Genomic DNA, 27,813 nt, shown 5'->3' with positions numbered 1-27,813 from the left:
TGTGAGCTCACCGCCCAAAATGGGCACTTTTGGTCAGGTGCCCATCTGCATCACAGCCAAGACTCGGCATCTCATCAATATTACAGCCAGCCTTGGGAGTGAGGATCAGGCTATCTGCTGCAGTGTCTGCCTCCCAGTCAGGTGAGTGTCTGGTACACTGACTCCCAGCCAGGTGAATATCTGGTACACTGACTCCCAGCCAGGTGAGAGTCTGGTACACTGACTCCCAGCCAGGTGAGAGTCTGGTACACTGACTCCCAGCCAGGTGAATATCTGGTACACTGACTCCCAGCCCACTCCCAGCCAGGTGAGAGTCTGGTACACTGACTCCCAGCCAGGTGAGAGTCTGGTACATTGACTCCCAGCCAGGTGAATATCTGGTACACTGACTCCCAGCCCACTCCCAGCCAGGTGAGAGTCTGGTACACTGACTCCCAGCCAGGTGAGAGTCTGGTACACTGACTCCCAGCCAGGTGAATATCTGGTACACTGACTCCCAGCCCACTCCCAGCCAGGTGAGTGACTGGTGCACCGACTCCCAGCCAGGTGAAAGTCTGGTACACTGCCTCCCAGCCCACTCCCAGCCAGGTGAGTGTCTGGTACACTGACTCCCAGCCAGGTGAGTGTTTGGTGCACTGACTCCCAGCCAGGTGAGTGTCTGGTACACTGACTCCCAGCCAGGTGAGAGTCTGGTACACTGACTCCCAGCCAGGTGAGAGTCTGGTATACTGACTCCCAGCCCACTCCCAGCCAGGTGAGTGTCTGGTACACTGACTCCCAGCCAGGTGAGTGTTTGGTGCACTGACTCCCAGCCAGGTGAGTGTCTGGTACACTGACTCCCAGCCAGGTGAGTGTCTGGTATACTGACTCCCAGCCCACTCCCAGCCAGGTGAGTGTCTGGTACACTGACTCCCAGCCAGGTGAGTGTTTGGTGCACGACTCCCAGCCAGGTGAGTGTTTGGTGCACTGACTCCCAGCCAGGTGAGTGTTTGGTGCACTGACTCCCAGCCAGGTGAGTGTCTGGTACACTGACTCCCAGCCAGGTGAGTGTCTGGTACACTGACTCCCAGCCAGGTGAGAGTCTGGTACACTGACATCCAGCCAGGTGAGAGTCTGGTACACTGACTTCCAGCCAGGTGAGTGTTTGGTGCACTGACTCCCAGCCAGGTGAGTGTCTGGTACACTGACTCCCAGCCAGGTGAGTGTTTGGTGCACTGACTCCCAGCCAGGTGAGTGTTTGGTGCACTGACTCCCAGCCAGGTGAGTGTCTGGTACACTGACTTCCAGCCAGGTGAGAGTCTGGTACACTGACTTCCAGCCAGGTGAGTGTTTGGTGCACTGACTCCCAGCCAGGTGAGTGTCTGGTACACTGACTCCCAGCCAGGTGAGAGTCTGGTACACTGACTCCCAGCCAGGTGAGTGTCTGGTGCACTGACTCCCAGCCAGGTGAGTGTCTGGCGCACTGACTCCCAGCCAGGTGAGAGTCTGGTACACTGACTCCCAGCCCACTCCCAGCCAGGTGAATATCTGGTACACTGACTCCCAGCCCACTCCCAGCCAGGTGAGTGTCTGGTGCACTGACTCCCAGCCAGGTGAGTGACTGGTGCACTGACTCCCGACCAATGTTGAGATGAAGTTTTAGCTGACTAAGTTGCCATTTAGGAGATCGAAGACCTTTACACTGTTCGCAGTTTTGTGAGACTGAAAAACAGACACGAAACAGAGCCCCCAAGTAATCTCAGCTGAAAGGCACAGCCTCTCACAGTCGAGCTCCCAGGACTATGCCACATTCACAGAGAAGTCTTCCATTCAGCCTTTGGTTGGCAGGGAGCTACTGCAATTAGCCAATGGTTGCTGGGGAAATACTGCCTTCAGTTGCCAGAGAGATACCGCCATCAGCCTTTGGTTGCCATGGAAATACCGCCTTCAGTTGCCCGGGAGATACAGCCATCAGTTTTTGGTTGCCAGGGAGATACCGACATTAGGTAATGGTTGCCATGAAGATACTGCCTTCAGTTGCCGGGGAGATAGTGCCATTTTTTGGTTGCCAGGCAGAGACTGTTATCCATCTTTGGTTTTCGCGGAGACATCACCTTTAGCCAATGGTTGCCAGAGAGATACCACCATCATTCTCGGGAAGATATCGCCATCAGTTTTTGGTCAGTGGGCAGAGACCGCCATCCACCTTTGGGTTCCGTGGAGATTAGCCAATTGTTGCCGGGGAGATACCGCCATCCATCTTTTGTTTCCGAGGAGATTCGCCAATGTTTGCCCGGGAGAAACTGCCATCAGTCTTTGTGATAAGGTCACAATGCCACACCAGAAAAGACAGCAATTCCGGCTTTATGCACTTCCTTTACATCAGAGCCCAAGACTGTCATTGATCCACAGAAACCTTCAACTCCATCTTCCACATCATCAGTAAAGAAAGAAAGACTTGCATTTTTATAGTGCTTTCACCAGCCTTAGGACATCCCAAAGTGTTTTACAGTCAATGAAGAACTTTTTAGGTATAATCACTGTTGTAATGTAGGAAATGCAGCAGCCAATTTGCAAACAGCAAGGTGATAATGACCAGATAATCTGTTTTGGTGATGTTGGTTGAGGGATAAATATTGTCTGGGACACTGGGTGACATTAGGTGACAAAAGCCCCTCCATAGTTAACAGCTGGTCTTCCTGCGTGAGATTTGTGTGGATAAAAATCCAAAATGGAACCAATGTTGCGATGGGGAGGAGGAGGTCGGTAGGTTTGTGTGTTTCAAATACAGGCAAATCAGAAACAGGACCAGCCACATTTTTAAGGAAAGAATTCAGGGAGCCTCAGGAATGAGGGTCACGTGTGCTAGTACTGTACGGCATGCCTGCTTGGAGCTTATTCTAACATTTACAAGAGGATTACAGGTGAAACAAATTCTAATTTCATGAGTATTTTAGGAGTCTGATAAAGCTTTTCCCGATATATTTACATATATGTGTGTGTGTCAGTGGTGTAGATGGGAATAGGAAGTTGCAAAATGACATTAATAGTTTATTGAGCGGGGAAAACTGTGGCAGATGGAGTTCAATGTAGGGAAATGTGAGGTTAGCCAATTTGTATCCTAAAGAAAGATGTTGGGCTGGATTTTGGGCGTTGCAGATTTCGGGGCGGTAATGGGGGCAGGGTGGCAAAATTTGCGCCCGGGAGCAGTTTGCGCCTCGATCAGCAAAATTGGACAGCTGGGCCCGGCATATGGGGCGGAGCGCGAATGGAGGCGTTGCACACCTCTCTTCAGGCAGTAGGCCGGCTGAGTATACGAAAATCCCAAGCTAAAGAGCAGGCCCGGGAGCACTATGAGAGGGACCTGGGGAGAAGGGAAAAAAACACCCAAAACATTCCTAATCCATAGCCCAGGCCACCACAACTTAAATTGTAAAAAAAATAGAAAAACAATCACACTTAGCTGAGATGAACATTACTGACCTCACTGCAGCCGCTATAGGTCGGACCGCCCGTTTCCATAGGCAGTCCCAGCAGGGGGCGCTTCGGGGCGGGCGGGAGTCCAAAAGTGAGCCGTTGTCGCAACCAGGGGCGTTGCAAACCCGCGCAACTCTTCCGGCCGGTAATGTTCCGAGCCGCCGCATAATTGGCCTCGAAAACCCCCGTGGGGCGCTGGAGGCTGACCGCCCGCCCAGATGAACTTACCGCCGCCATTGCCACCTCAAACCAGAGGCGGACATCACCGGAAAATCCAGCCCTTAGATTTATATAACGCCTTTCACGTCCACCGGACGTCTCAAAGCGTTTACAGCCCATGAAGTACTTTTTGGGAGTGTAGTCACTGTTGTAATGTGGCAGCCAGTTTGCAAACAGCAAGGTCCCACAAACAGCAATGTGATAATGACCAGATAATCTGTTTCTTTATGTTGATTGAGGGATAAAAATTGGCCAGGGATAACTCCCCTGTTCTTTTTAGAACTAGTACCATGGGATCTTTTACATCCACCTGAGAGAGCAGACAGGGTCTCGGATTAACGTCTCATCCAAAAGCCAGCACCTCCTACAGTGCAGCGCTCCCTCAGCACTGGAAGTGTCAGTCTAGATTTATATACTTGAGCTCCTAGAGTGGGACTTGTACCCACAACCTTCTGACTCAGAGGTGAGTGTGCTACCCACTGAGCCACAGCTGACACAGTGTGAACAAAATACAAATTCAAATATTTTTAAATCGAGTCTAAGAGCTATGAAGGAGCAGAGAGATTTGGGAGTCCAAGTACACAAATCAATGAAAGCCAGTAGAGAGGTACAAAAAGCAATCAAGAAGGCCACTGGAATGTTGGCCTTTATCTCGAGGGGGCTGGAATACAAAGTGGAGGAAGTGCTGCTTCAGTTGTTTAGAGCCTTGGTCAGACCCCAATTGGAGTAATACGCTCAGTTTTGGTAAGTGAATCTCGGGAATGATAAATTGGCCTTGGAAGTGGATGCAGTGCAGATTCACCAGAATGATACCTGGCTTAAAGGGCTAAATTATGTGGTCAGGTTGCATAAACTTGACTTGTATTCCCTTGAGATTAGACGGTTGAGGGGTGATCTAATTGAGGTGTTTAAAATGATAAAAAAATGATTTGATATAGGAGATAAACTATTTCCTCTGCTGGGAGAATCCAGAACAAGGGGGCATAATCTTAAAATTAGAGCTAAGCCATTTAGCAATTAAACCAGAAAGCACTTTTTCAACACAAAGGGGAATGGAAACCTGGGACTCTCTCCCAAATGGTGGGACAGTTGAAACTTACATGACTGAGATCGATAGCTTTTTGTTAGACAAGGGTACCAAAGGACATACAGCAACGGTGGGTTAATGGAGTTGAGATATCGATCAGCCATCATCTAATAGAATGGCAAAACAGATTTGAGGGGCATGGTAGTATAGTGGTTAATGTTACTGGACTAGTAATCCAGAGACCTGGTCTAATAATCCGGAGATGTGCGTTCATAATCCCACCATGGCAGCTGGGGGAATTTAAATTCAGTTAATTAAATAAATCTATCTGGAAATAAAAAGCTAGTGTCAGTAATGGTGACCATGATACTACTGGATTGTCAGAAAAACCCAACTGGTTCACTAATGTCCTTCAGGAAAGAACATCTGTTGTACATACCCTGTTCTGGTCTGGCCTATATGTGACTCCAGACCCACAGCAATGTGGTTGACTCTTAAATAGCCTAGCAAGTCATTCAGTTATACTAAACTGCTGCAACAGAGTACCTTCACCACACAGACTGCAGCGGATCACCACCACCATCTTCTCGAGCACTATTAGGGATGGGCAATAAATGCTGGTCTTGTCAGCGACACCCACATCCACATCCCAAAAAGTGATTGGCCTCCTGTTCCGATGTTCCTTTCTTATTAGGAGCTCACAACAGGACAGAGTGCCACTGCCATGGGTGTTTAGATGTAAGTGTTAAATGAAACATGTCCTAATCTGCACAACCTGCAAAGGTCCCTGTGACATCCCAACAAGGTACCATGGTTACCCACATCTTTTCTGGGCTGTTCCCTAAGGGAGGATCCAATTGGTATCTGAAACATCCAATGGGCTCGCATTTAACTGTTTTACTTACAGCAAAGGCACCGATGATCTTTCCGATTGGAACTTGTCTGTCTCCGAATTGGTTGAACTCCGTAGGAACAGCAAGCGTGTCCCATCGTTTATTTTGTTGACACAAGATTCAGGCCTGACAAGCAGGAATCTGGCAGTGATCCCGGACTACCTCACAAACCCAATCTACAACACACATAGTTGCCAGTCTCCATTCCACAGATTCACGCCTTATAAACACAATCAGGGACAGAGGGATAAGTTCTGAGTGAGGTTTGTGAGATTGAGCGCAAGCCTGCTGAAGTATATGGGGTAATGGTTACTCTAAGTGAGATACATTCAAATAAATTACGATTGCAAACTGAAATACGCAAGAATTGAGAGGTCTGTAGACACCCAACTGGTATTTAAAGGGTGCAGGGGGTGGCACATAGAAGGGGTGAGGAGAAGCCCAATGTTAGAGGAGCCGAGATTGGGTGCAGGACTTCATAAAGGACAGGGAACGCAACCGGGGCACAGGGAACATACCTGAGCACACAGGGAATATAGCCAGACACAGGGAATGTACCCGGGGGGCACAGGGAATGTACCTGGGGGCACAGGGATCGTACCTGGGGGCACAGGGAACATTCCTGGGGGCACAGGGAACGCAGCCGGGGGGCACAGGGAACGTACCCGGGGGCACAGGGAACGTACCTGGGGGTACAGGGAACGTACCCGTGGGCACAGGGAATATACCCAGACACAGGGAACGCATCCGGGGGCACAGGGAACGTACTTGGGCACACAGGGATATACCCAGACACAGGGAACGTACCGGACACACAGGGAACATTTCCATGAAACAGGGAACATATTCAGGTACACAGGGAACAGACTCGGGAACATGTTGAGAGTGTATTAGGGATTAACACCATGTAGAGTTCCTGCCTGCACACAGCTGTTTGATCAGGGCCTCTCTTTTCCCTAATTATTTCTCACATTGCACTCATGGTTCTGGTATACGTACTGTAATATTATCCCTTTATTTTGAATCTCTGTAAAACTCTTAAAACGTTAATTAAAAATACTGAAAACAGACTGATTGTGGTATTGGTAGATGAAGGAATCAAACAGCAGAATCAGAGGGATCGAAAGGTATTGATCACCAGCTGAGTACCCTCAGATCCATTGACTGTTGCAACAGTTTACCCCGGGGTCAATGCTGCGCACTGTGTGTCCAGCCCACTACGGTGGTCCTGATGTTATATCAAAGGGGCAGTTTGAAACAGATCCCCACGTATCATGGAGAGGCAGTATAATCAAAATGGTTCTATTTTGAGGGTGCTGCAAGAGCAGAGGGATCTGGGGGTGCATATTCCAAAATCTTTGAAAGCGGCAGGGCAAATTGATCAGGCAGTTAAAGCCTGTGTAAATTTGTAAATAGAGGCATTGAATACAAAAACAAGGAAGTTATGATAAAGCTTTACAAATCACTGGTTAGGCCTCAGCTGGAGTATTGTGTACAGGTCTGGGCACTGCACTTTAGGAAGGATGTCAAGGCCCTGGCGAGGGTACAGAGGTTTACCAGGATGATAGCAGGTGTTGACAGAGTTCACTTACGTGGAGAGACTGGAGATGCTGGGATTGTCCTCCTTAGAGCAGAGGTTAAGGGTAGACCTAATAGAGATATTCAAAATTATGAGGGGATTTGATAGGGCAAGGAGAAACTCTTTCCTCTGGCAAGTGGGTCAGTAACCAAAGGTCATAGATTTAAAATAATGAGCAAAAGAAGCAGAGGGGAAATGAGGAGAACGTCTGTCACATGGAGGGTTACGATCTGGAACGCACTATCTGAAAGGCAATTGAACATGCACTTGAAAAGGTTCAATTTGCAGGGCTATGGGGAAAAAGCTGGGGTCTGAGACTAAATTGGAGAGCTCTTTCAAAGAGCTGGCACAAACATGATGGGCCAGATGGCCTCCTTCTGTGCTCTAAGATTTTATCTGACAACCATTGTGAGTTCAAGGTTAGTCAGTAAAGTGTTTTTAAATTCATTTGTGGGATGTGGGTGTTGTTGACAAGGCCGGCATTTATTGCCCATCCCGAGTTGCCCTCAAGAAGGTGGTGGTGAGCTGCCTTCTTGAACCACTGCAGTCATGTGCACTCCTATAGTGCTGTTGGGGAGGGAGTTTCAGGATTTTGACTCTGCAATGATGATATATATCCAAGTCGGGATGATGTGTGACTCTGTGGGGAAGTTGGAGGACACCTGCTGCCCACGTCCTTCTAGGTGGTGGAGGTCGCTGGCTTGGGAGGTGCTGACGAAGAAGCCGTGGTGAGTTGCTGCAGTGCATCCTGAGAATAGTACACACTGCAGCCACACTGCAGCAGTGGTGGAAGGAGTGGATATTGTACTATCTCTCCCCCTTCACCCCCAAAGATATTGGTCCCTCCCTGGGATAGAATACCGTGAATACTAGTCAGCTCCTGGATCCTCAGCCAAGGATGTATTATTAATCTTTGAGCCCAATGAGTGCAGGCGGGTTATTGCATTGTAGGCAGATCAATCCTGTCCTCACCAGTTTTCCCACATTCCACAAGTCAGTGCACTCTGCAGGAGCAGAAACTGGCACCAGAGTTCCCCTCCCTAAACCGGTAGACAGCTATCGAGCCTGGAATTTAGTGTCTCTCTGTGGCTCCGTTATAGGGTACAATCTAATCGAAGGGTGTAGCTGGTTTATATATTCACAATAATGGATACCCAGCCGAGAGATAGACTGGAATCAAATAAAGGAATTAGTTTATATTTATATTTGTAAATCTTACATCTGCATACTTCCTGTTTACAAAACCTTACTTCCTGTTGTCTCGCTTTGTGTTCGATGTCCAACAAGTGGCATCAACATAGACTCAGCTTTGCTCCTCAGTCTGTACAGCACAGGAATTCCCCAGCTCCGACCCACTCTCCTCCCGCTTCCCAATTGCTGTGGAGTTCTGCCCTCGCTTTGAATAATATAAAATCAAAGCATATTAAAGGACGGAATATGCCACTTTAAAATGAGGATTGAAGTGCATCGGCCCACCCGGGCCCAATTATCCCTAGGCTTCGAACTTCACTTTACTTTACCATTGCCATGTGCAATGTCACAGAGGGTTAACTAGTATATAAAAGCCAACCGATCCCTTCGATTAGATAGCCTGTAACTCACTCCCAGATATCAGTTATTCTATATATAATCCACCCAAACCACTCGATTAGATTCCAGTCTGTAACTCACTCCCAGATATCAGTTATTCTATATATAAACCACCCGAACCCTTCGATTAGATACCAGCCAGTAACTCACTTCCGGGTATCTATTATTTTATATATAAACCACCTGGACCCCTCAATTAGATCTCGGTCTGTAACTCACTCCCGGGTATCAGTTATTCTATATATAAACCACCAGACCTTTCGATTAGATCTCGGCCTGTAATTCACTCCCGGGTATCCATTTCTGTACATAAACCAACCGAACCACTCAATTAGATTGCAGCCCGTAACTCACTCCCATATACCTGTGATAACTGTGAAGCAGTTCTGGTTCCTGTCTCTTCAAATCAGACGCAGGACAAGAGTTTTAAAGGAGACACCCATGTCGGCTCAGCATACTTTGTTAAATATGTTGTGAAGCCAAATATAAATTCAAATATATACAGACTTTGTAATTGGTTGAGTGTTTTTTTTTGAATGAGGCTGGCAGTTACGAATTTGAAACGAGCCAGTTATTATAAATTCCTGTGTCCACATTTATAATGGAAACTGCCTATGCTTTTACTGGCAGGAGGGTGTAATTACAGCATGACACGATTACATAGCTAGCTTCCATTATAAATATGGACACAGGAATTTATAATAGAAAAAGTTACCAGGAAGTATGCATGGACATAAGTATTTAATATATAGATAGATGTGTACATCCATGAATAAGTTAAAGGCTGGAATCTATTGAAAGTCTTTGGGCGATTTATATATAGAATAACAAATACCTGGGAATAATTTTCAGGCATGAATCTAATCAAGGGGTACTGGTGGTTTATATATAGAACAACAAATACCCAGGAGTGAGTTATAGACTGGAATCTAATCGAGGGGTTCAGGTGCTATATATATCTATATATTATATACAAAATACCCAGGAGTTACAGGCTGGAATCTAACCGAGGGATTCTCGTGGTTAATATATAGAGTAACGGATACCCGGGAGTTACAGGCTGGAATCTAACAAAAGGGTTTGGATGCTTTATACGTAATGTGCTGCTGTGCATTTATTGAATAGAAATCATGGAGTCTGATACACAATCTGCTGGAAACATAAGTAACAGAGACACTTCTTTACCAAAACATTTATTATAAACGCATTGCTAGTGGAGAGCCCAGTCACCTGTGGCTTATACAATACTGCATACACAAGCAGATTCCAGGGTCACCACCGACACTGCTGGGCTCAGTCCTACAATGACAACCAGAGCACTCAGACACATTTCAATCATTTCATCTAGAGGCTGCAGCTTTTGTTTTGATTCCAGGAGCTACCCCAAGATGACTGAACGTTTGCTCAGTGCTGCTGGGCTCAGTTAACCTTTGACCTTGACTGTAGGTGTGCCAGGTTTGAATCAGCGCTTCTGCTTGTGTTGTTCCTTTGAAGGCAGTCGGTGCGAATGAGAAGGCAGCGAGGAACAGGAAAGAACAAAAACTTCTTTTTGGATGTAGAGAGGATCTCGTTCAATGTCTGTTCCATATCAGGGTGATACTACTCCAGAGGGGCCTGTGGAGTAGGGCCAAGTCAATTTATATCAACTGGAAACAATCAGCTCTATTTTTTAATCAGGAGCTGGGAAGGCCCACAAACCAAACAATTCTCAATAATCCTATCAAATCACCATGACCAAAAAAAACCCACGTGGTAACCATGGCAACTAGTACCTGACAACTGGGCGTGTCACCGTGTGGAGCTGTTGAACCTAATGACCGGCTGCCAGTGATTTGGTGACGTGACTACCAGATGAAATCTCCCTCTCTCCAGCTACAGGTTAGGGGGGGCTGTAGTCAGTGCTCTGCTTCATTTGGTCTACTCAGACGTCCAGAGCTTGAAGGTCCTGTCGTATGAACACGTGGCAATCAGCTGCCCATTCGGAGAGATGTCCAGTCCCATCACTTTGCCCTCGTGCCCAGCCATTGTCTTGAGAGGTGACCAGCCAGGGTGCGTCCAAATCTTTGCTGTGTTATCGTAGGCACCGGTCAGCAGGTAGTGTCCGTCTGTGGCTGCGGGGAGACAGAAATCGGTTGTCTGTTACACGACGGGGGATTTGGAGAGCAAGAAAAGGGGGGATTTTTCAGAGATCAAGGTGGAATGACAATGGTGCGTCAAGGAACTGGGCGCTGCCGTGGGTCACCACACCACCCCACCTTCTCACCTGCGGCACCTCGTATCCTTGCTGTCTGCAATGGCCTTACATGGAATGAGATTGGACGTCTCAACACACAAAGAGCACAAGTCCACATCACCAAACCGGTAACCTCGATCACATGGGGCTATCACGGTATGGGAATGCCAGTGTTCCCATGGCATTGTAGCAGGTCTCGCACTGAGGTTGCTGGGCCGGGGTTGGAGGGGGTGGGGGGGATGGGTGCGGGCGGAAGTATTGTCAATTTGAGACCAGAAACGCTCCCCAATAAACACAGAGCGCATCGCATTTTGTAAATCAAAACTACTCCTCCTCCTCCTCCCCCCCCACCCCCAAGCAAACGGAACCAACGAGTGCTCCATGAACAGAACAGCCCCGGGGGTGAACTGCCAACGACTGTCAGTGTGAACAGTGAGGGGCAACTGTATGGTGAGCCCAGGCTCGGCACTGGGACCGGCGATCGGTCGGAGCCCCACACAACGTCACGCACAACTATTTTTGTAAAACTTTGAAATCAAGTGTCCCTTTTTTAAAGGACACAATCAACAGGTCAACAACCATTTTAATTGAAACCATCAATGACGTGCTCCCTTATTAACAGGGGGCACTAAAACCAACAAATAAACAAATGAACTTTTATCCAGAAACATAAATGAAATTAAAATTTGGTTGCCGAGGGTGATGGTGCACTCCAGTCCCTCTGGCGCCCACCTCTCGCGGAAGGCCGCGAGCGTACCGGTGGACACCGCGTGCTCCATCTCCAGGGACACCCTGGCTCGGATATGACCGCGGAAGAGCGGCAGGCAGCCAGGCTCAACGACCCCCTCGGCTGCCCGCATGACGTCACGCACAATCCCAGGCTGAGCGTTTTATCAGTCAGCAATACTTAGTATTGAAAATGAACCCCTCTCTTCCCTCCCGCTCCGAGAAGATATGATTGTAGGGTGGATCAGAGCCCTTGCCTCACAGACTGGGTCTGACGCACAGCCTCGGCTGCTGCTCCACCCGGGTACTGCGCAGTGTTTCACCATCTCGCCACTCTGACGTTAGACGGATTATCTCGCAGAAGCAGAAAACCACCAGAAATAAGACCTCGGATTCTCCAGGTGAACTGTCTCACGATTGAGACTCTGGACAACCTGCAGTAGGTAATCTTCGTTCGAGGCCAGTAACTGGATCAGCTAATTCATACAGCACAGAAGGAGGCCATTCAGCCCATCTATTCAGCTGTCTAATTAGTCCCACTCAACTGCTCTTTCCTCAGAACCCTGTAAATGTTTCCTTTTCAATTATTTATCCAATTCCCTTTTGTAAGTTATTATGAATCTGGTTCCTCCACCCTTTCAGGCAGTGCATTCCAGATCGTAACCACTTGGTAAATAAAATTCTCATCACCCCTCTGGTTCTTTTGTCAATTATCTTAAATCCATGTCCTCTGGTTACCAGCCCTCCTGCCCGAGAAACAGTTCCTCCTTATTTTCTCTATCAAAACACCTCATAATTTTGAGCATCTCTATTAAATCTCCCCCGAAACTTCTCCACTCTAAGGAGAAAAATCGCATAATTAGTTTGTGCTGTGTGTGATACCTACGCTGGAACTTAACCGCAGACAGGAGGTTCTGGTGCGCTGGAATGGTGTAGATGCATTTCCGCTGTCGAAGGTCCCAAACTTTGCAGGTGTTATCTCCACTTCCAGTCGCTGCGTGATACCTAAAAACAACATCGCTTGACAGTGAAAAACTGATAACCAGCTCATCACTGAGTTCAGGGAAAGACGACAGCATGCAAGCCTGGCAAGCCAATGGTCTCTCGTGTTACGATGCTAAAAGCAAAGGGTTAACATATCACCGAACTGTCACTGGCCACGTACACGATGGCGTGCAGGCTGTAGTGCGGTACACAGTATAACACATCAAGGAGTTGGTAGAATATCAAAGGATGACAGCAAATTCTGCGTCACTTCAAGATACAGGAATATCAGCAATTGTACACATTACAATGGGACTGAGGGTCTGTACACATTACAGGGGGACTGAGGGTCTGTACACATTACAGGGGGACTGAGGGTCTGTACACATTACAGGGGGACTTCAGTCAGTGTATAATTACTGCTAGTAATTTTTTTTTACAAGAATGCATCACCTCACAATTACAGATATTGAACTCCATCTGCTACTTTTTAAAAGCCCATTCCCCCATCCTATCAACGTCCTTTTGCAGTTTCCTATGATCTTCTAAGGAATTAACCAAATCGCTTAATTTAGTATAATTTGAAAATTGATGCATCTCGTCCTATATAAAAATCATTGATGTACACAATGAACAAAAGTGGCCACAGAACAGAACATGGTTGCAGGGGAGTCAAGACTGGGAATTAAACATACAGGGGTATCTGACAATTCAGAAAGATAGACAAGAAGGGAAAAGGAGGAGGGGTAGCTCTGTTAATAAAGGATGATATCAGGGTAGTTGTGAGAGACGATATTGGCTCTCATGAACAAAATATTAAATCATTGCAAGTGGAGATTAGAGATAGTAAGGGGAAAAAGTCACTGGTGGGCGTAGTTTATAGGCCCCCAAATAATAACTTCACGGTGGGGGCAGGCAATAATCAAGGGAATAATGGAGGCATGTGAAAAAGGAACGGCAGTAATCATGGGGGATTTTAACCTACATATCGACTGGTCAAATCAAACCACACGGGGTAGCCTTGAGGAGGAATTCATAGAATGCATACGGGATTATTTCTTAGAACAGTATGTTACAGAACCTACAAGGGAGCAAGCTATCTTAGATCTGGTCCTGTGTAATGAGACAGGAATAATAAACGATCTCCTAGTAAAAGATCCTCTCGGAATGAGTGATCACAGTATGGTTGAATTTGTAATACAGATTGAGGGTGAGGAAGTAGTGTCTCAAGCGAGCGTACTATGCTTAAACAAAGGGGACTACAGTGGGATGAGGGCAGAGTTGGCTAAAGTAGACTGGAAACACAGACTAAACGGTGGCACAATTGTGGAACAGTGGAGGACTTTTAAGGAGCTCTTTCATAGTGCTCAACAAAAATATATTCCAGTGAAAAAGAAGGGCAGTAAGAGAAGGGATAACCAGCCGTGGATAACCAAGGAAATAAAGGAGAGTATCAAATTAAAAACCAATGCGTATAAGGTGGCCAAAGTTAGTGGGAAACTAGAAGATTGGGAAAATTTTAAACGACAGCAAAGAATGAATAAGAAAGCAATAAAGGAAAGATAGATTACGAAAGTAAACTTGCGCAAAACATAAAAACAGATAGTAAAAGCTTTTACCGATATATAAAACGGAAAAGACTGACTAAAGTAAATGTTGGTCCCTTAGAAGATGATGGGAAATGTGGAAATGGCTGAGACCTTAAACAATTACTTTGCTTCGGTCTTCACAGTGGAAGACACAAAAACCACTCCAAAAATTGCTGGTCACGGGACTGTGGGAAGGGAGGACCTTGAGATAATCACTATCACTAGGGGGGTAGTGCTGAACAGGCTAATGGGACTCAAGGTAGACAAGTCCCCTGGTCCGGATGAAATGCATCCCAGGGTATTAAAAGAGATGGAAGTTATAGCAGATGCATTCGTTATAATCTACCAAAATTCTCTGGACTCTGGGGAGGTACCAGCGGATTGGAAAGCAGCTAATGTAACGCCTCTGTTTAAAAAAAGGGGGCAGACAAAAGGCAGGTAACTATAGGCCGGTTAGTTTAACATCTGTAGTGGGGAAAATGCTTGAAGCTATCATTAAGGAAGAAATAGCGGGACATCTAGATAGGAATAGTGCAATCAAGCAGACGCAACATGGATTCATGAAGGGGAAATCATGTTTAACTAATTTACTGGAATTCTTTGAGGATATAACGAGCATGGTGGATAGAGGTGTACCGATGGATGTGGTGTATTTAGATTTCCAACAGGCATATGATAAGGTGCCACACAAAAGGTTACTGCAGAAGATAGAGGTACGCGGAGTCAGAGGAAATGGATAGAGAATTGGCTGGCTAACAGAAAGCAGAGAGTCGGGATAAATGGGTCCTTTTCGGGTTGGAAATCGGTGGTTAGTGGTGTGCCACAGGGATCGGTGCTGGGACCACAACTGTTTACAATATACATAGATGACCTGGAAGAGGGGACAGAGTGTAGTGTAACAAAATTTGCAGATGACACAAAGATTAGTGGGAAAGCGGGTTGTGTAGAGGACACAGAGAAGCTGCAAAGAGATTTAGATAGGTTAAGCGAATGGGCTAAGGTTTGGCAGATGGAATGCAATGTCGGAAAATGTGAGGTCATCCACCTTGGGGAAAAAAAACAGTAAAAGGGAATATTATCTGAATGGGGAGAAATTACAACATGCTACAGTGCAGAGGGACCTGGGGGTCCTTGTGCATGAAACTCTTTTTGGACTTCTATATTTTGAAACAACTGCCTCCCCGTCGGGGAATTGAACCCCGGTCTCCCGCGTGACAGGCGGGGATACTCACCACTATACTAACGAGGAACTGACTCCTTGTGCATGAATCCTAAAAAGTTAGTTTGCAGGTGCAGCAGGTAATCAGGAAGGCGAATGGAATGTTGGCCTTCATTGCGAGAGGGATGGAGTACAAAAGCAGGGAGGTCCTGCTGCAACTGTATAGGGTATTGGTGAGGCCGCACCTGGAGTACTGCGTGCAGTTTTGGTCACCTTACTTAAGGAAGGATATACTAGCTTTGGAGGGGGTACAGAGACGATTCACTATGCTGATTCCGGAGATGAGAGGGTTACCTTATGATTATAGATTGAGTAGACTGGGTCTTCACTCGTTGGAGTTCAGAAGGATGAGGGGTGATCTTATCGAAACATTTAAAATAATGAAAGGGATAGACAAGATAGAGGCAGAGAGGTTGTTTCCACTGGTCGGGGAGACTAGAACTAGGGGGCACAGCCTCAAAATACAGGGGAGCCAATTTAAAACCGAGTTGAGAAGGAATTTCTTCTCCCAGAGGGTTGTGAATCTGTGGAATTCTCTGCCCAGGGAAGCAGTTGAGGCAAGCTCATTGAATGTATTCAAGTCACAGATAGATAGATTTTTAACCAATAAGGGAATTAAGGGTTACGGGGAGCGGGCGGGTAAGTGGAGCTGAGTCCACGGCCAGATTAGCCATGATCCTGTTGAATGGCGGAGCAGGCTCGAGGGGCTAGATGGCCTACTCCTGTTCCTAATTCTTATGTTCTTATGTTCTAAGGGGCACCACTAACCACTCTGGAAAAATTGCCCTTAACCTACTATCAGATGTCTGCCTTCTAACCAATTTTTAATCCCGTTTGCTACCCCACCGCTAATTCCATACCCTATACTCTTCTCTAGTAATCTCCCTTGTGATACCTTGTCGAAGCCTTTCCTGAAGTCCACGCACACTTGTCTTACCCATTGGGAGAGAAGCTGATCCCATAGATCTCCTTCAGGTGTCCCTCCAGGAACATGATGCACCGACCTGTCCGTAAATCCCACAGTCGCCCAAAGGCATCCAAACCACTGGTCAGAGGGAGAAACATTCAGCATTAGTCACAGTAACAATTCCAGAAATGTGGCCAACTCAGGCAAGACCAAACAAAGCCCTTCACCTCCCGCTGAGGTTGGTCTTTAACCTTATTATTATTCTCCTCAGTCAAGACATCTATGATTGCCCCTCCTCTCCTCTCCCCTCCCCGAGCTCTGGAGATGGGACCCTGATTTTCCCAATACTGGTGTCACTCACTCACTGGTAGCTGCTGGGGCTGGAGTTGGTATTTGTGGCTCCTTGTTGGAAATTGAACACTTTAGTATTAATGTTATTTATCAGGTTGTGCCTTCATTCCCCATGCAGGTCAATCTGTCAACACTGTTCTTACTTGCCTTATGGATCACACACTTCAGTGGACCGACTTAAACATGCCCGCATTTCTCACCCACATCCCTTAGCCGCAGTGAATCACTCCGGCTTCATCGTCATGGATCAAAATCCTGAAACTCCCTATTTACTGGTACTCCCAGTGCTGTGGGAGTACCATTTAAATGAGTGGAAGGTTAATCGGACAGGCTTTGTTACTGGTGGGCGACCCTCCCTGCCCGACTTTCCGCTCTGAACCCTACCAGACGATCTTTAACACCTGAGCAGTAAAGACTAAAATCTACCCCTGTTTTCTACATATTGTCCTTTTACCATTAGCACCTGGGTTTAAAGCGAAGGCTGATTTAATTAAAGTTACTCTTACTCTGCTGCCTGTAAGATTCTTGCATTACAACAGTGACTACATTTCAAAAGCCCTTCATTGGCTTGAAGCACTTTGGGACGTCTTGAGGTCATGAAAGGTGCTATAGAAATGCAAGTTCTTTCTTTGATTGGGACAGTCTCACTGAATCCCCAGACAGTTCAAAAGTGCCCGAATTTAAGCACTAAATCACAATTTGAGAAGTCACAAGCTGATGTGGGATACAGAAATGTCTCAGTGCTACAGTTACTGGATCTTCTGAGGTTGAATCAAGGTCCAGGGTCTTCACTCTGCCTCTTGCCTGCCTTATCCCTACACCATTCGATGCTGATCAGGAGCAGCAGAGAGTACCTGACAGTGCACTCCAAAAGCAGCAGAAATTGCTCTGTAGATGTGGCACAATCAGGAAAAAGATGTTCAACCTATTTGTCTCAACCATTGTTGAGCTCCTCTGTCGGCCCACACAGGCATTATCTATTGCTGCACTGGTGCCCAGCCTATTTCCTCCTGTTCTAGTCTGTCTATTTTACAACCTATTACCCAGCTCAACATGTATTGCACTTAATGACACTTTGCTTTGTGAAGATTCTATTTATACAACTACACAAACCCTTGATTGTAACTGAATTCCTTGGGAACAAATGGGTGTATAGAATGACAGGATCTTACAGGAAGAAGGTGGCCATTCAGCTCATTGAGCTTGTCCAGCTGGCTCTTTGAAAGAGCCATCCAATTAGTCCCACTCACCTGCTCTTTCCCCATAACCCGGCAAATTATTCCGTGTCAAGTACATGTCCAACGGCCTTTTGGAAGTTACTATTGCATCTTATTCCACCACCCTTTCAGTGAAGCAGTCCACATCATAACTCGCTGCGCAAAAATAAAATCTGTGTCCTCTGGTTACCGACCCTCCTGCCAGTGGAAACCATTTCTCCTTATTTACGCCAACAAAATCCTTCATAATTTTGAACACCTCTACTGAAGCTCCCCTTAACATTCTCTGCTCCAAGGAGAACAATACCAGCTTCTCTAGTCTCTCCACATAACTGAATCATCCATCCCTGGTATTCTGATAAATCTCCTCTACAGCCTCTCCAAGGCCTTGACATCCATCTTAAAGTGTAATGAACTGAACACAATACTCCAGCTGAGGCCTAACCTGTGATTTATAAAGGTTTAGCACAACTTCCTTGCCTTTGTATTCTATGTCTGTTTATAAAGCCAAGGATCCAGTATGGCTTTTTTTTTTAAAGTTTAATAATTTGTCCTGCCACTATCCAAAGACTTGTGTATGTGAAGCCACAGGTCTCTCTGTTCCTGCACCCCCTTTAAAATTGTACCATTTTGTTTATATTGTCTCTCCTTATTCTTCCTCCAAAATGCATCACTTCACACTTCTCTGCAATAAATTTTATCTGCCATGTGTCTGCCCATTTCACCAGCCTGTCTATGTTCACCTGAAGTTTGTTACTATACCGTTCACTGTTTATTGGACTGCTTCACTAATGCCCTTTAGTGAAGGAAACCTGCCGTCCTCGCCCGGCCTGGGCCTATGTGATTTCAGTCCCACACCAATGTGGTTGACTCTTTACAGCCCTCTGAAGTGGTCCAGCAAGCCGCTATGCATCAACCTGCTACCAGCAGTTCAAGAAGGCAGACCACCATCAGCTGCTCAGGGTGATGAGGGATGGGCAATAAATGCCAGTGACGTCCACATCCTGAGATCATTCAATTGCCCACCCAAGACACAGCCTTCCTCCTTTTTTGAGCACAATTTCATCTTGATTGGCACCCCATCCACCACCTTAAACATTCACTCCCTCCACCATCGGCGCACCGTGGCTGCAGTGTGTACCATCTACAAGATGCACTGCCGCAACTCGCCAAGGCTTCTTCGACAGCACCTCACAAACCCGCAACCTCTATTACCTAGAAGGACAAGGGCAGCAGGCGCATGGGAACGCAACACCTGCAAGTTCCCCTTCAAATTACACACCATCCTGACTCGGAAATAAATCGCCGTTCCTTCATCTTCGCTGGGTCAAAATCCTGGAACTCCCTCTCTAACAGTACTGTGGGAGTACCTTCACCACACGGACTGCAGCGATTCTAGAAGGCGGCTCACCACCATCTTCTCAAGGGCAATAAGGGATTGGCAATAAATGCATGCCTTGCCAGCGACGCCCACAACCTAGGAACATTTTTTTTTTTAAAGTGCAATGTCTCCAAAAATAAGATACTGAAACTTCAAGTCTCAAACTTTTAGATTCATCAACATAAAGTCATGTAAATAACCTCCTCCAAGAGTGAGGGTGACCTTGTTGCCGTACGGAAATGGTGAGAGAGGAAGTGCTGAGGTGTGGTTTGCAACGAGCCTCTTACACACGCTGGTCGAGGGAAGGACTATCTGACCAATACAGCTCTGGGCAGTGCAAATGTTTTCCAACTGAAATGAGTTCCCAACTGAATTCCCTGTCTTGCCCTTCCATATCTGCAAGGACAATATTCTCTTGCACATGGAGGTTGAAAGAATGAATGATTGAGGGGAAAACCTGGGCTTTATCACAGTAAAATGTTACCAGTGCACAAAGGATGTCTGTAATGAGAACGCGCAGCTCAGATTATGCAGTGAACAGCAATGAATAGAATAGCTGTAGACAGGAGATTATTTTGGATTTTTAGTTGCGGCCAGTTTGAGAGGGTCCGTTCCTATGTGTATGCAGGACATTTCCAGACTCACCCAGTTCCCACCAGCGAGCCATCACGATGGAAGGCAATGTCGTAGACACCCTTGCTGTGTCCTTCCTGATGCAGGATTTCCTCCTGAGCTTCCAGATCCCACAATCGCCAGGAGTGGTCATAACTAAAGAGAAAACGCAGCCGTCAAACTGTCACCATAGAAACATCTATACCTGTAACCATCTGTTACCATGGAAACTACATCTTCCTTGTGATCATCTGTTACCATGGAAATTACATCTTACCTGCAACTATTTGTCACCATGGAAACTATTTTACCTGCAATCATCATGAAGTAAGGAAACAGTCATGTAACATGGCAGAATGTTTTTTTATTCATTCACAGGATGTGGGTGTCACCAGCAAGGCCAGCATTTATTGCCCATCCCTAATTGCCCTACAAAAGGAGGTAGTGAGCCACCATTTCAGATGGCAGTTAAATGTCAACCACATTGCTGTGGGTCTGGAGTCACATGTAGGCCAGACCAGGTAAGGATGCCAAATTTCCTTCCCTATTTGACATTAGTGAACGAATTGGGTTTTTACAACATTCCGGTAGTTTCATGGTTATCATTACTGATATTAGCTTTTTTAAATTCCAGATTTATTTATTAACCAAATTTAAATTCAACGGGATTTGAACTCACGTCTCCGGATCATTAGTCCAGGCCTCTGGATTACTGGTCCAGTGACATAACCACTATGCTACCGTACACTATGCTAATGTGCGTGCTATCAGTTAATAAGAGAGACACACACTGAGGAGAAAAAGTAACACGAACACAAGATTATGGAGCCACTGTAGAGTGAGTGAATTCATGAGACACACTGGAGTGTACACACATACCAGCGAGTGAATGAAACAGAACAGTGAGAAGCGTGCAGCCCAGAGCTGTAGGGGACAGCATGTGGTACAAGGGACAACGCAGTCAAATCCTGTGCATTTGAAAACAGAAAACGCAGGAAATCTCAACGGGTCAGGCAGCATCTGTGGAGAGGAGGCAGAGTTAAAGTTTCGGGGCGATGACCCTTCGTCAGAACATCAGAGCATTTGAATCCCAGCAACCACAGCAGATCATGGAACACAAACCACCTTCAGTTCTTCTTTAATTATTCAAATTTAATGTAACATTTACATTCCCTGTTAATTTAAATAATGTTTATATTTGCTGTTACTTACCATGTGGTGCCCAGAAATCTGCCCGACGGATGCCACGCCACTCGAGCGACTCGCATTGTGTGCCCTTCAATGTCGGCTATTGGCTCATCGCTGCAAATAACAGTAACTTGCATTTATATAGCGCCTTTAACGTAGTGCAACATGAGTATTATGCCATAAAAATTTGACACTGAGCCGCATAAGTAGAAATTAGCGCAGTTGACCGAAAGCTTGGTCAAAGACGTAGGTTTTAAAGAGCGTCTTGAAGGGGGAAAGAGAGGTGAGAGGCTGAGAGGGTTAGGCAGGGAGTTCCAGAGCTTGGGGCCCAGGTAATAGAAGGCACGGCCACCAATGGTTGAGCGATTATAATCAGGGATGCGCAGGAGGGCAGAATTAGAGGAGTACAGACATCTCGGGGGATTGTGGGGCTGGAGGATCAATGCATTGACAGCTCAGACACATGGGGTATGTGCTTTAAAGAAAGACTTACACAAAAGGTTACTGCAGAAGATAAAGGTACGCGGAGTCAGAGGAAATGTATTAGCATGGATAGAGAATTGGTTGGCTAACAGAAAGCAGAGAGTCGGGATAAATGGGTCCTTTTCGGGTTGGAAATCGGTGGTTAGTGGTGTGCCACAGGGATCGGTGCTGGGACCACAACTGTTTACAATATACATAGATGACCTGGAAGAGGGGACAGAGTGTAGTGTAACAAAATTTGCAGATGACACAAAGATTAGTGGGAAAGCGGGTTGTGTAGGGGACACAGAGAAGCTGCAAAGAGATTTAGATAGGTTAAGCGAATGGGCTAAGGTTTGGCAGATGGAATACAATGTCGGAAAATGTGAGGTCATCCACCTTGGGGAAAAAAAAAACAGTAACAGGGAATATTATTTGAATGGGGAGAAATTACAACATGCTGCGGTGCAGAGGGACCTGGGGGTCCTTGTGCATGAATCCCAAAAAGTTAGTTTGCAGGTAATCAGGAAGGCGAATGGAATGTTGGCCTTCATTGCGAGAGGGATGGAGTACAAAAGCAGGGAGGTCCTGCTGCAACTGGACAGGGTATTGGTGAGGCCGCACCTGGAGTACCGCGTGCAGTTTTGGTCACCTTACTTAAGGAAGGATATACTAGCTTTGGAGGGGGTACAGAGACGATTCACTAGGCTGATTCTGGAGATGAGAGGGTTACCTTATGATGATAGATTGAGTAGACTTTGTCTTTACTCGTTGGAGTTCAGAAGGATGAGGGGTGATCTTATAGAAACATTAAAAATAATGAAAGGGATAGACAAGATAGAGGCAGAGAGGTTGTTTCCACTGGTCGGGGAGACTAGAACTAGGCGGCACAGCCTCAAAATACAGGGGAGCCAATTTAAAACCGAGCTGAGAAGGAATTTCTTCTCCCAGAGGATTGTGAATCTGTGGAATTCTCTGCCCAGGGAAGCAGTTGAGGCTATCTCATTGAATGTATTCAAATCACAGATAGATAGATTTTTAACCAAGAAGGGAATTAAGGGTTATGGGGAGCGGGCGGGTAAGTGGAGCTGAGTCCACGGCCAGATCAGACATGATCTTGTTGAATGGCGGAGCAGGCTTGAAGGGCTAGCTGGCCTACTCCTGTTCCTAATTCTTATGTTCTTATGTATGTTCTTATGTTCTCACTCTCAGGCCATCCCAAAGCGCTTTACAGCCAATTTTGGAATATTGTCACTATTGTAATATAGGAAATGCTGCAGCCAATTTGCTCTCAGAAAGCTCCCACAAACGGCAATGAAATAAATGGCCAATCTGTTTTCATGATGTAGGTTGAGGGGCTAAATATTGGGAAGGCATCGGTGAGAGCTCCCCTCCTTTCCTTTGTACAGTGCCATGGGATCTTTTACATCCACCCAAGAGGGTAGACGGGGCCTCAATTTAATGTCTCATCCAACTTGCGGCACCTCCAACAGTGCAGCACTCCCTCGGTATTGCGCTGGAGTGTCAGCCTGGATTATGTGATCAATTCTCTGGAGTGAATGTTGAACCCACAGCCTTCAGACTGGGAGACGAGAGAGTGCTATCAGTGAGCCAAGGCTGATACTAGGGTCAGTGGCAGTACTGTGACTGGGTGTGCTTTGTGTAAACAGATCGAGTGGCTGTGGACTAGAAACCCTCAACAAAGCCCTGCATTCCACTGCAGTTGGAATCAACAGATTAAAATGTAATGGACAGCTCTAGACTTTGATTGCTGTGGTCGCAATGTAAGACTCAAGAGTGAAGTGTTACCCAGGTCTTTACAGTACACTGTGATATTTATAAATAAGATCATTTAAAATAACTGACTCACAGTTTCCCATTCATGTCTTTAACGAGTATAAATTCACCGGCACCATTCATCACCACTTCAACCTGCCTCCATTCCAATATTAACACTAGCAGAGACTGCACTGCAGCCGATGCTGGGTTAATGCCGATTGCTATATTGACTTTGTCAAAGGAAACATTAGCAAGTGGCACATAGCTCACAGCTTCACAGCAGGGTCCCGATTCACTTTTACGCATTTAACAAACGATTACATACAATCAGTAAACAAGTGAAGCCCCAAGTGACTGTGGGAATGAGACGTACACAATGAGGACTCGAGGCATTATCCTCTTCCTAAACTGCAAATCTGTCTGGGTTTTCACAATAATGTGAAGGAAAGCAGTCCTTCCAACCACACTGTAAACATTCCCTGACGCAGAGTTCATTCTGCAGATCTGCCAAACTGAAACTTAGACAAGAGGACCTGTACAGATTGGTGTCACCAGATAGTCAATGGAGATGGTGCCTGCTGGGCTGGGTTAGCGAGGCTTCTCGGGTTTGTGGACCAGGCAACTCCGCAAGGTGCAATGGGGCATACCAACAAAAAGACCAGTAATCTGGAAGCACTTCGGACCAGTTGAGGTCAGAACCTCACACGAACTTAGCACCAGTAAAGCAGCCCCCTGCCTAGCCAATACCTGGTAGTCACATTTTCTGACACATGCAGAGTTGAATGGCACCTTGGAAGGATTCCATGTGACAAGAGTTACTCTGCTTGATCTCGTCACCAATGTTTTGGTCCCATTAGTAGGCTTGTACAAAGCCATAATTTTGCCCCACCTCTAATTTGGAACGAGAAAACGAGAACATCTCCATGAAGATTAAGAAGTTTTTAAGCAAGTGTTTCGGGAAAGGACGGATTGTTAAAAAGCAATTCTACAAAAAGCAGGGAGATTATTAAAAGCAAAAGTTGGAAGCTGAAGAAATATTAAGAATTTGATCGAATGGAAGCAAAACCTGTAAAGTGCATCACAGGTGTTAGTTGATAGCTCAAGCCTGTGAACCCAGAGAGAGTAAAGTAACACAATGGAGTAGAGATCATGTATGTGCAAGGTTAGTTAAACTTGGACAAGAAAGCATCAGCTGAAGAAAGAAGATAAGCAGCACGAACAGTGACTCGCCACAGGCACCCCCAGAGGGGAAGGGGCCGAGTGGCCCAGAAGGGGAGTGGGGGAGCTGAGCATCGCAGGGGGTGGCGGTGAGCATCCCAAAGTAAGCAGCCAGATGACTGAAAAGAAAGAGCTGTATGTTTTATGTTGATATTTTAGTTGAATAGCCAAATACTAGAAACGAGTCAGGGTTGCATTGAATGCGAACTGTAAACTGCTAAGCCACACGGCAGTGTCTGGCACTGTCAATAGCTCAGTAATAGTGTCATTAAGCAAAATCCAGGAACATGGATTGCATTCAGTTCTGATGATCTTGACTCGGCCAGTTAGTAATACAGGATGAAGCAAATCTCAGCGCCTAACCTAGTGATGGTATTATTTGCGTTACAGATACTGTTAAACAAGGGGAAAAAAAGCACGTTTATAAAATAAAGCAGTGCACTTTAATACAACTTTGTGTGTGACTTCATGTTATGACAGACAGGATGGAGAATCAAACTCAGTGGTGTACTGAGTTCCAGCTGTGTTTGGTTTGTGCAAATGGGGGCAGCGTTGAAACAGTGCAACTGCACAGGGGCCCCATGGGATCCGGTGACCAGATTAGAGATTGAGGTACATCGATCTACTTTTGTATTACCGATTGCAAACACACCTTTCCACCATCGTACGTGTGGGGATTTGACACCAGATTGAATCAGTAGTATTTTGTATCATTGTCTAGTAAGATGTAGGGACCCCAAACCAAACCTTTGCACAGAGCCCACCCACAGGACAAACTCCGTCCCGGTGTGTGACTGGTAATATAATTTGAATGGTGTTAAATTAAATGACTGAATGACGAGTCAAGTTTGCCATTAGACATGGATGGCAAGTTCCAATCCAGTTCTCTGATATGAAAGTTCAGTAAAAAGGAAAAGACTGATCTGATTAATATGGATGATATCGTTTACAGGTTTAACGATTTAAAAATTGAACAGTCATAAAGATCATTCCCTGCAAATACTCTAATTTAAAATTTTGCTTATTTAATGCCAGTCGAGCTTATGGAATGGAATGTTGCCTCAGTCAGTAATTCAGGAGCAAGATGCCTTGGGGAATTCAACTTGGTGCTCTACTTTAAACCCGTCACACTTGCCAGAGATCCCTTTTCTTCTCGCCACGATTCTAAATGCTTGCTCCGCCCCTGCCATGTAATCTTCACAAACCTTTCCAAGTTCCAGAGCTTCACCGAGCCATCAGCTGCACACGACGCCATGTTACAGTCCTTCTCATCGAGCGAGATGGTGGCCTGGGGATGAAATACAATGGCACCCACATTTGTGCTATGACCTGTTGAGACAGAAAACCCAGTCAGCATTCGCCTTAACTCCAGCCGTCAGTCCACCCCTCAACAAGCCCTCTCTTGTCAGAGGCCAGCTCAGTGTAGCTGGTCCTGGCCTAGCTCTGCTCTGTCCAGTTCCCAGCACTCGGGAGCAGGTCCAGCTCAGTTCAGTTATAGCAGATTTCACAGACTCTCTGAGCCTGTTTCAGCTCTTATCAAAGGCCCAGCTAACAGAGTCCTTGGGCTTAGAATACAGAACACTGAAAAGGGCAAGAAATTACAACGCTAAATAGGTCTGACAGCTTATTAGGTAAATGCACCACCCAAAGTTTCTACTCCTGCCCACTGCACAGCAACCTCAACTGGGAAATGCATCTGTGAGAGCATGGGCTGCAGACACAATCAGAGCTTAGATGTGATGGCCGCCACAGCCAAACAGCTGGTAAAACTTACTTTTCCTGCTCACACATGAAGTACGGCAACTTGGACGAGGTACAGGAGGGCTACCGCATCCCAGACACAGACTCACTGACAACGAGAAAGGACAGGATGGAAGGGAATGGGAGAATGCGGAAACTAAGGGATTGCTTGTTCATTCCTAAACTGATGACAGGAAGGGTTATCTGGTTTGTAAATAAAGAAGTCAAAGGGAATTAAACAAACAAAAACAGACTGTTTACTACTTTTTGGGTGCTGCTAAATGAATGAATTAAAAGCAGCATCAAAAACAGCTCATCTGGCTTACTTTCGCCAATGAATGGTGTATAAAATTATGAGGAGCCTTAAAAGAGCAGATAGGAAGGACCTATTCCCCTTAGCAGAGAGGTCAATAACCATGAGGCATAGATTTAAAGTAATGTGTAGGTGAAGGGACTTGAGGAGAAATATTTTCACCCAGAGGGTGGTGGGGATCTGGAACTCACTGCCTGAAAGGGTGATAGAGGCAGAAACCCTCATCATGTTAAAAAAATACTTGGATATGCATTTGAAATGCAGTAATCTACAAGGCTAGTGACCTAGAGCTGGGAAGTGGGATTCGGCTGGAAAGCTCTTTCAGCCGGTACAGACATGATGAGCTGAATGACCTCCTTCTGTGCTGTAAATTTCTATGACTCTATGAATCTAGCAAGGGTGCAAATGTGGCCATACAATAATCACTCTGCCCCAGCCTACTATGGGGTACAGTGGAACGCACTTCTTGTGCCCTCTTATTGGTGCTGTGGAGGTCAATATAGAGTTAAGTCATTGCACAGGGTTTCTGAAGAGTAACAAACGAGACACAAGTACTGACATGCCTACTGGTCTTACTTCCATCCAGTGTGAAATAATGGGATTGATCATCAGGAGTAAACCTGAGGATTATCTATATAATAATAACCCAGGTAACAGAAGTCAATATGGATTCAGAAGGGAAAGATTCTGCCTCACCAATAACTCCACTTCTTCGAAGAAGAAACAACTGGAGTGGTCTCTGGTCAGCTCTAGAATGCGGTGTACCTCACACTCCAAAATGTCATTGACAAAATTCAACAGGAAAGGCTATTTGTTAAACTCAAAGCTGTCGGGTTTCAGGGACTGGAAAGGTTGTTGGGCAAAAAACACTGAGTACTGATTAGAGGAAATATGTCAGGGTGGGCTAAGTGGTTACATAAATGACCTGGATTCAGAAACTCAATGCAAAGTGGGCAAATTGGCCAATGGTCCCAAACTGAAATTGGAAGAGGCAGCTCAGATAATACAAAATGAGCTGGACATATTTAGGCAGAAAAAAGACAAATGAAATTTAAATGCAGTTGCAAGTGTATAGTACTCCACACAAAAAGAAGATTCAGCGACACCCATACTCCGTGAATCGGGTTTGA

At 46.0% G+C, this 27,813-nt stretch overlaps 1 protein-coding gene and 1 non-coding gene across 2 annotated transcripts in view; both read right to left on the bottom strand.

The window, feature by feature from the left end:
• Positions 1-9,941: 9,941 nt before the first annotated feature.
• The window catches only part of prpf4 (pre-mRNA splicing tri-snRNP complex factor PRPF4), a 42,364-nt gene continuing 24,492 nt past the window's right edge, over positions 9,942-27,813 (bottom strand). The window contains exons 9-14 of the mRNA XM_070863437.1: positions 25,836-25,959; positions 21,196-21,285; positions 20,017-20,139; positions 16,453-16,560; positions 12,610-12,728; positions 9,942-10,875 (exon numbers count right to left, since the gene is read on the bottom strand). Of these exons, the coding sequence (XP_070719538.1) occupies positions 10,682-10,875; positions 12,610-12,728; positions 16,453-16,560; positions 20,017-20,139; positions 21,196-21,285; positions 25,836-25,959 (758 nt within the window). The 3' untranslated portion in view covers positions 9,942-10,681. The remainder of the gene's footprint in view (positions 10,876-12,609; positions 12,729-16,452; positions 16,561-20,016; positions 20,140-21,195; positions 21,286-25,835; positions 25,960-27,813) is intronic.
• Positions 15,474-15,545, bottom strand: trnad-guc (transfer RNA aspartic acid (anticodon GUC)). The gene has a single exon. It is a non-coding gene; the product is annotated as a tRNA-Asp (tRNA).

This window comes from Pristiophorus japonicus, chromosome 20, assembly GCF_044704955.1.
Source record: "Pristiophorus japonicus isolate sPriJap1 chromosome 20, sPriJap1.hap1, whole genome shotgun sequence".
Classification (NCBI taxonomy): Eukaryota; Metazoa; Chordata; class Chondrichthyes; family Pristiophoridae; genus Pristiophorus; species Pristiophorus japonicus.
This window is presented reverse-complemented; position numbering and strand designations above follow the sequence as displayed.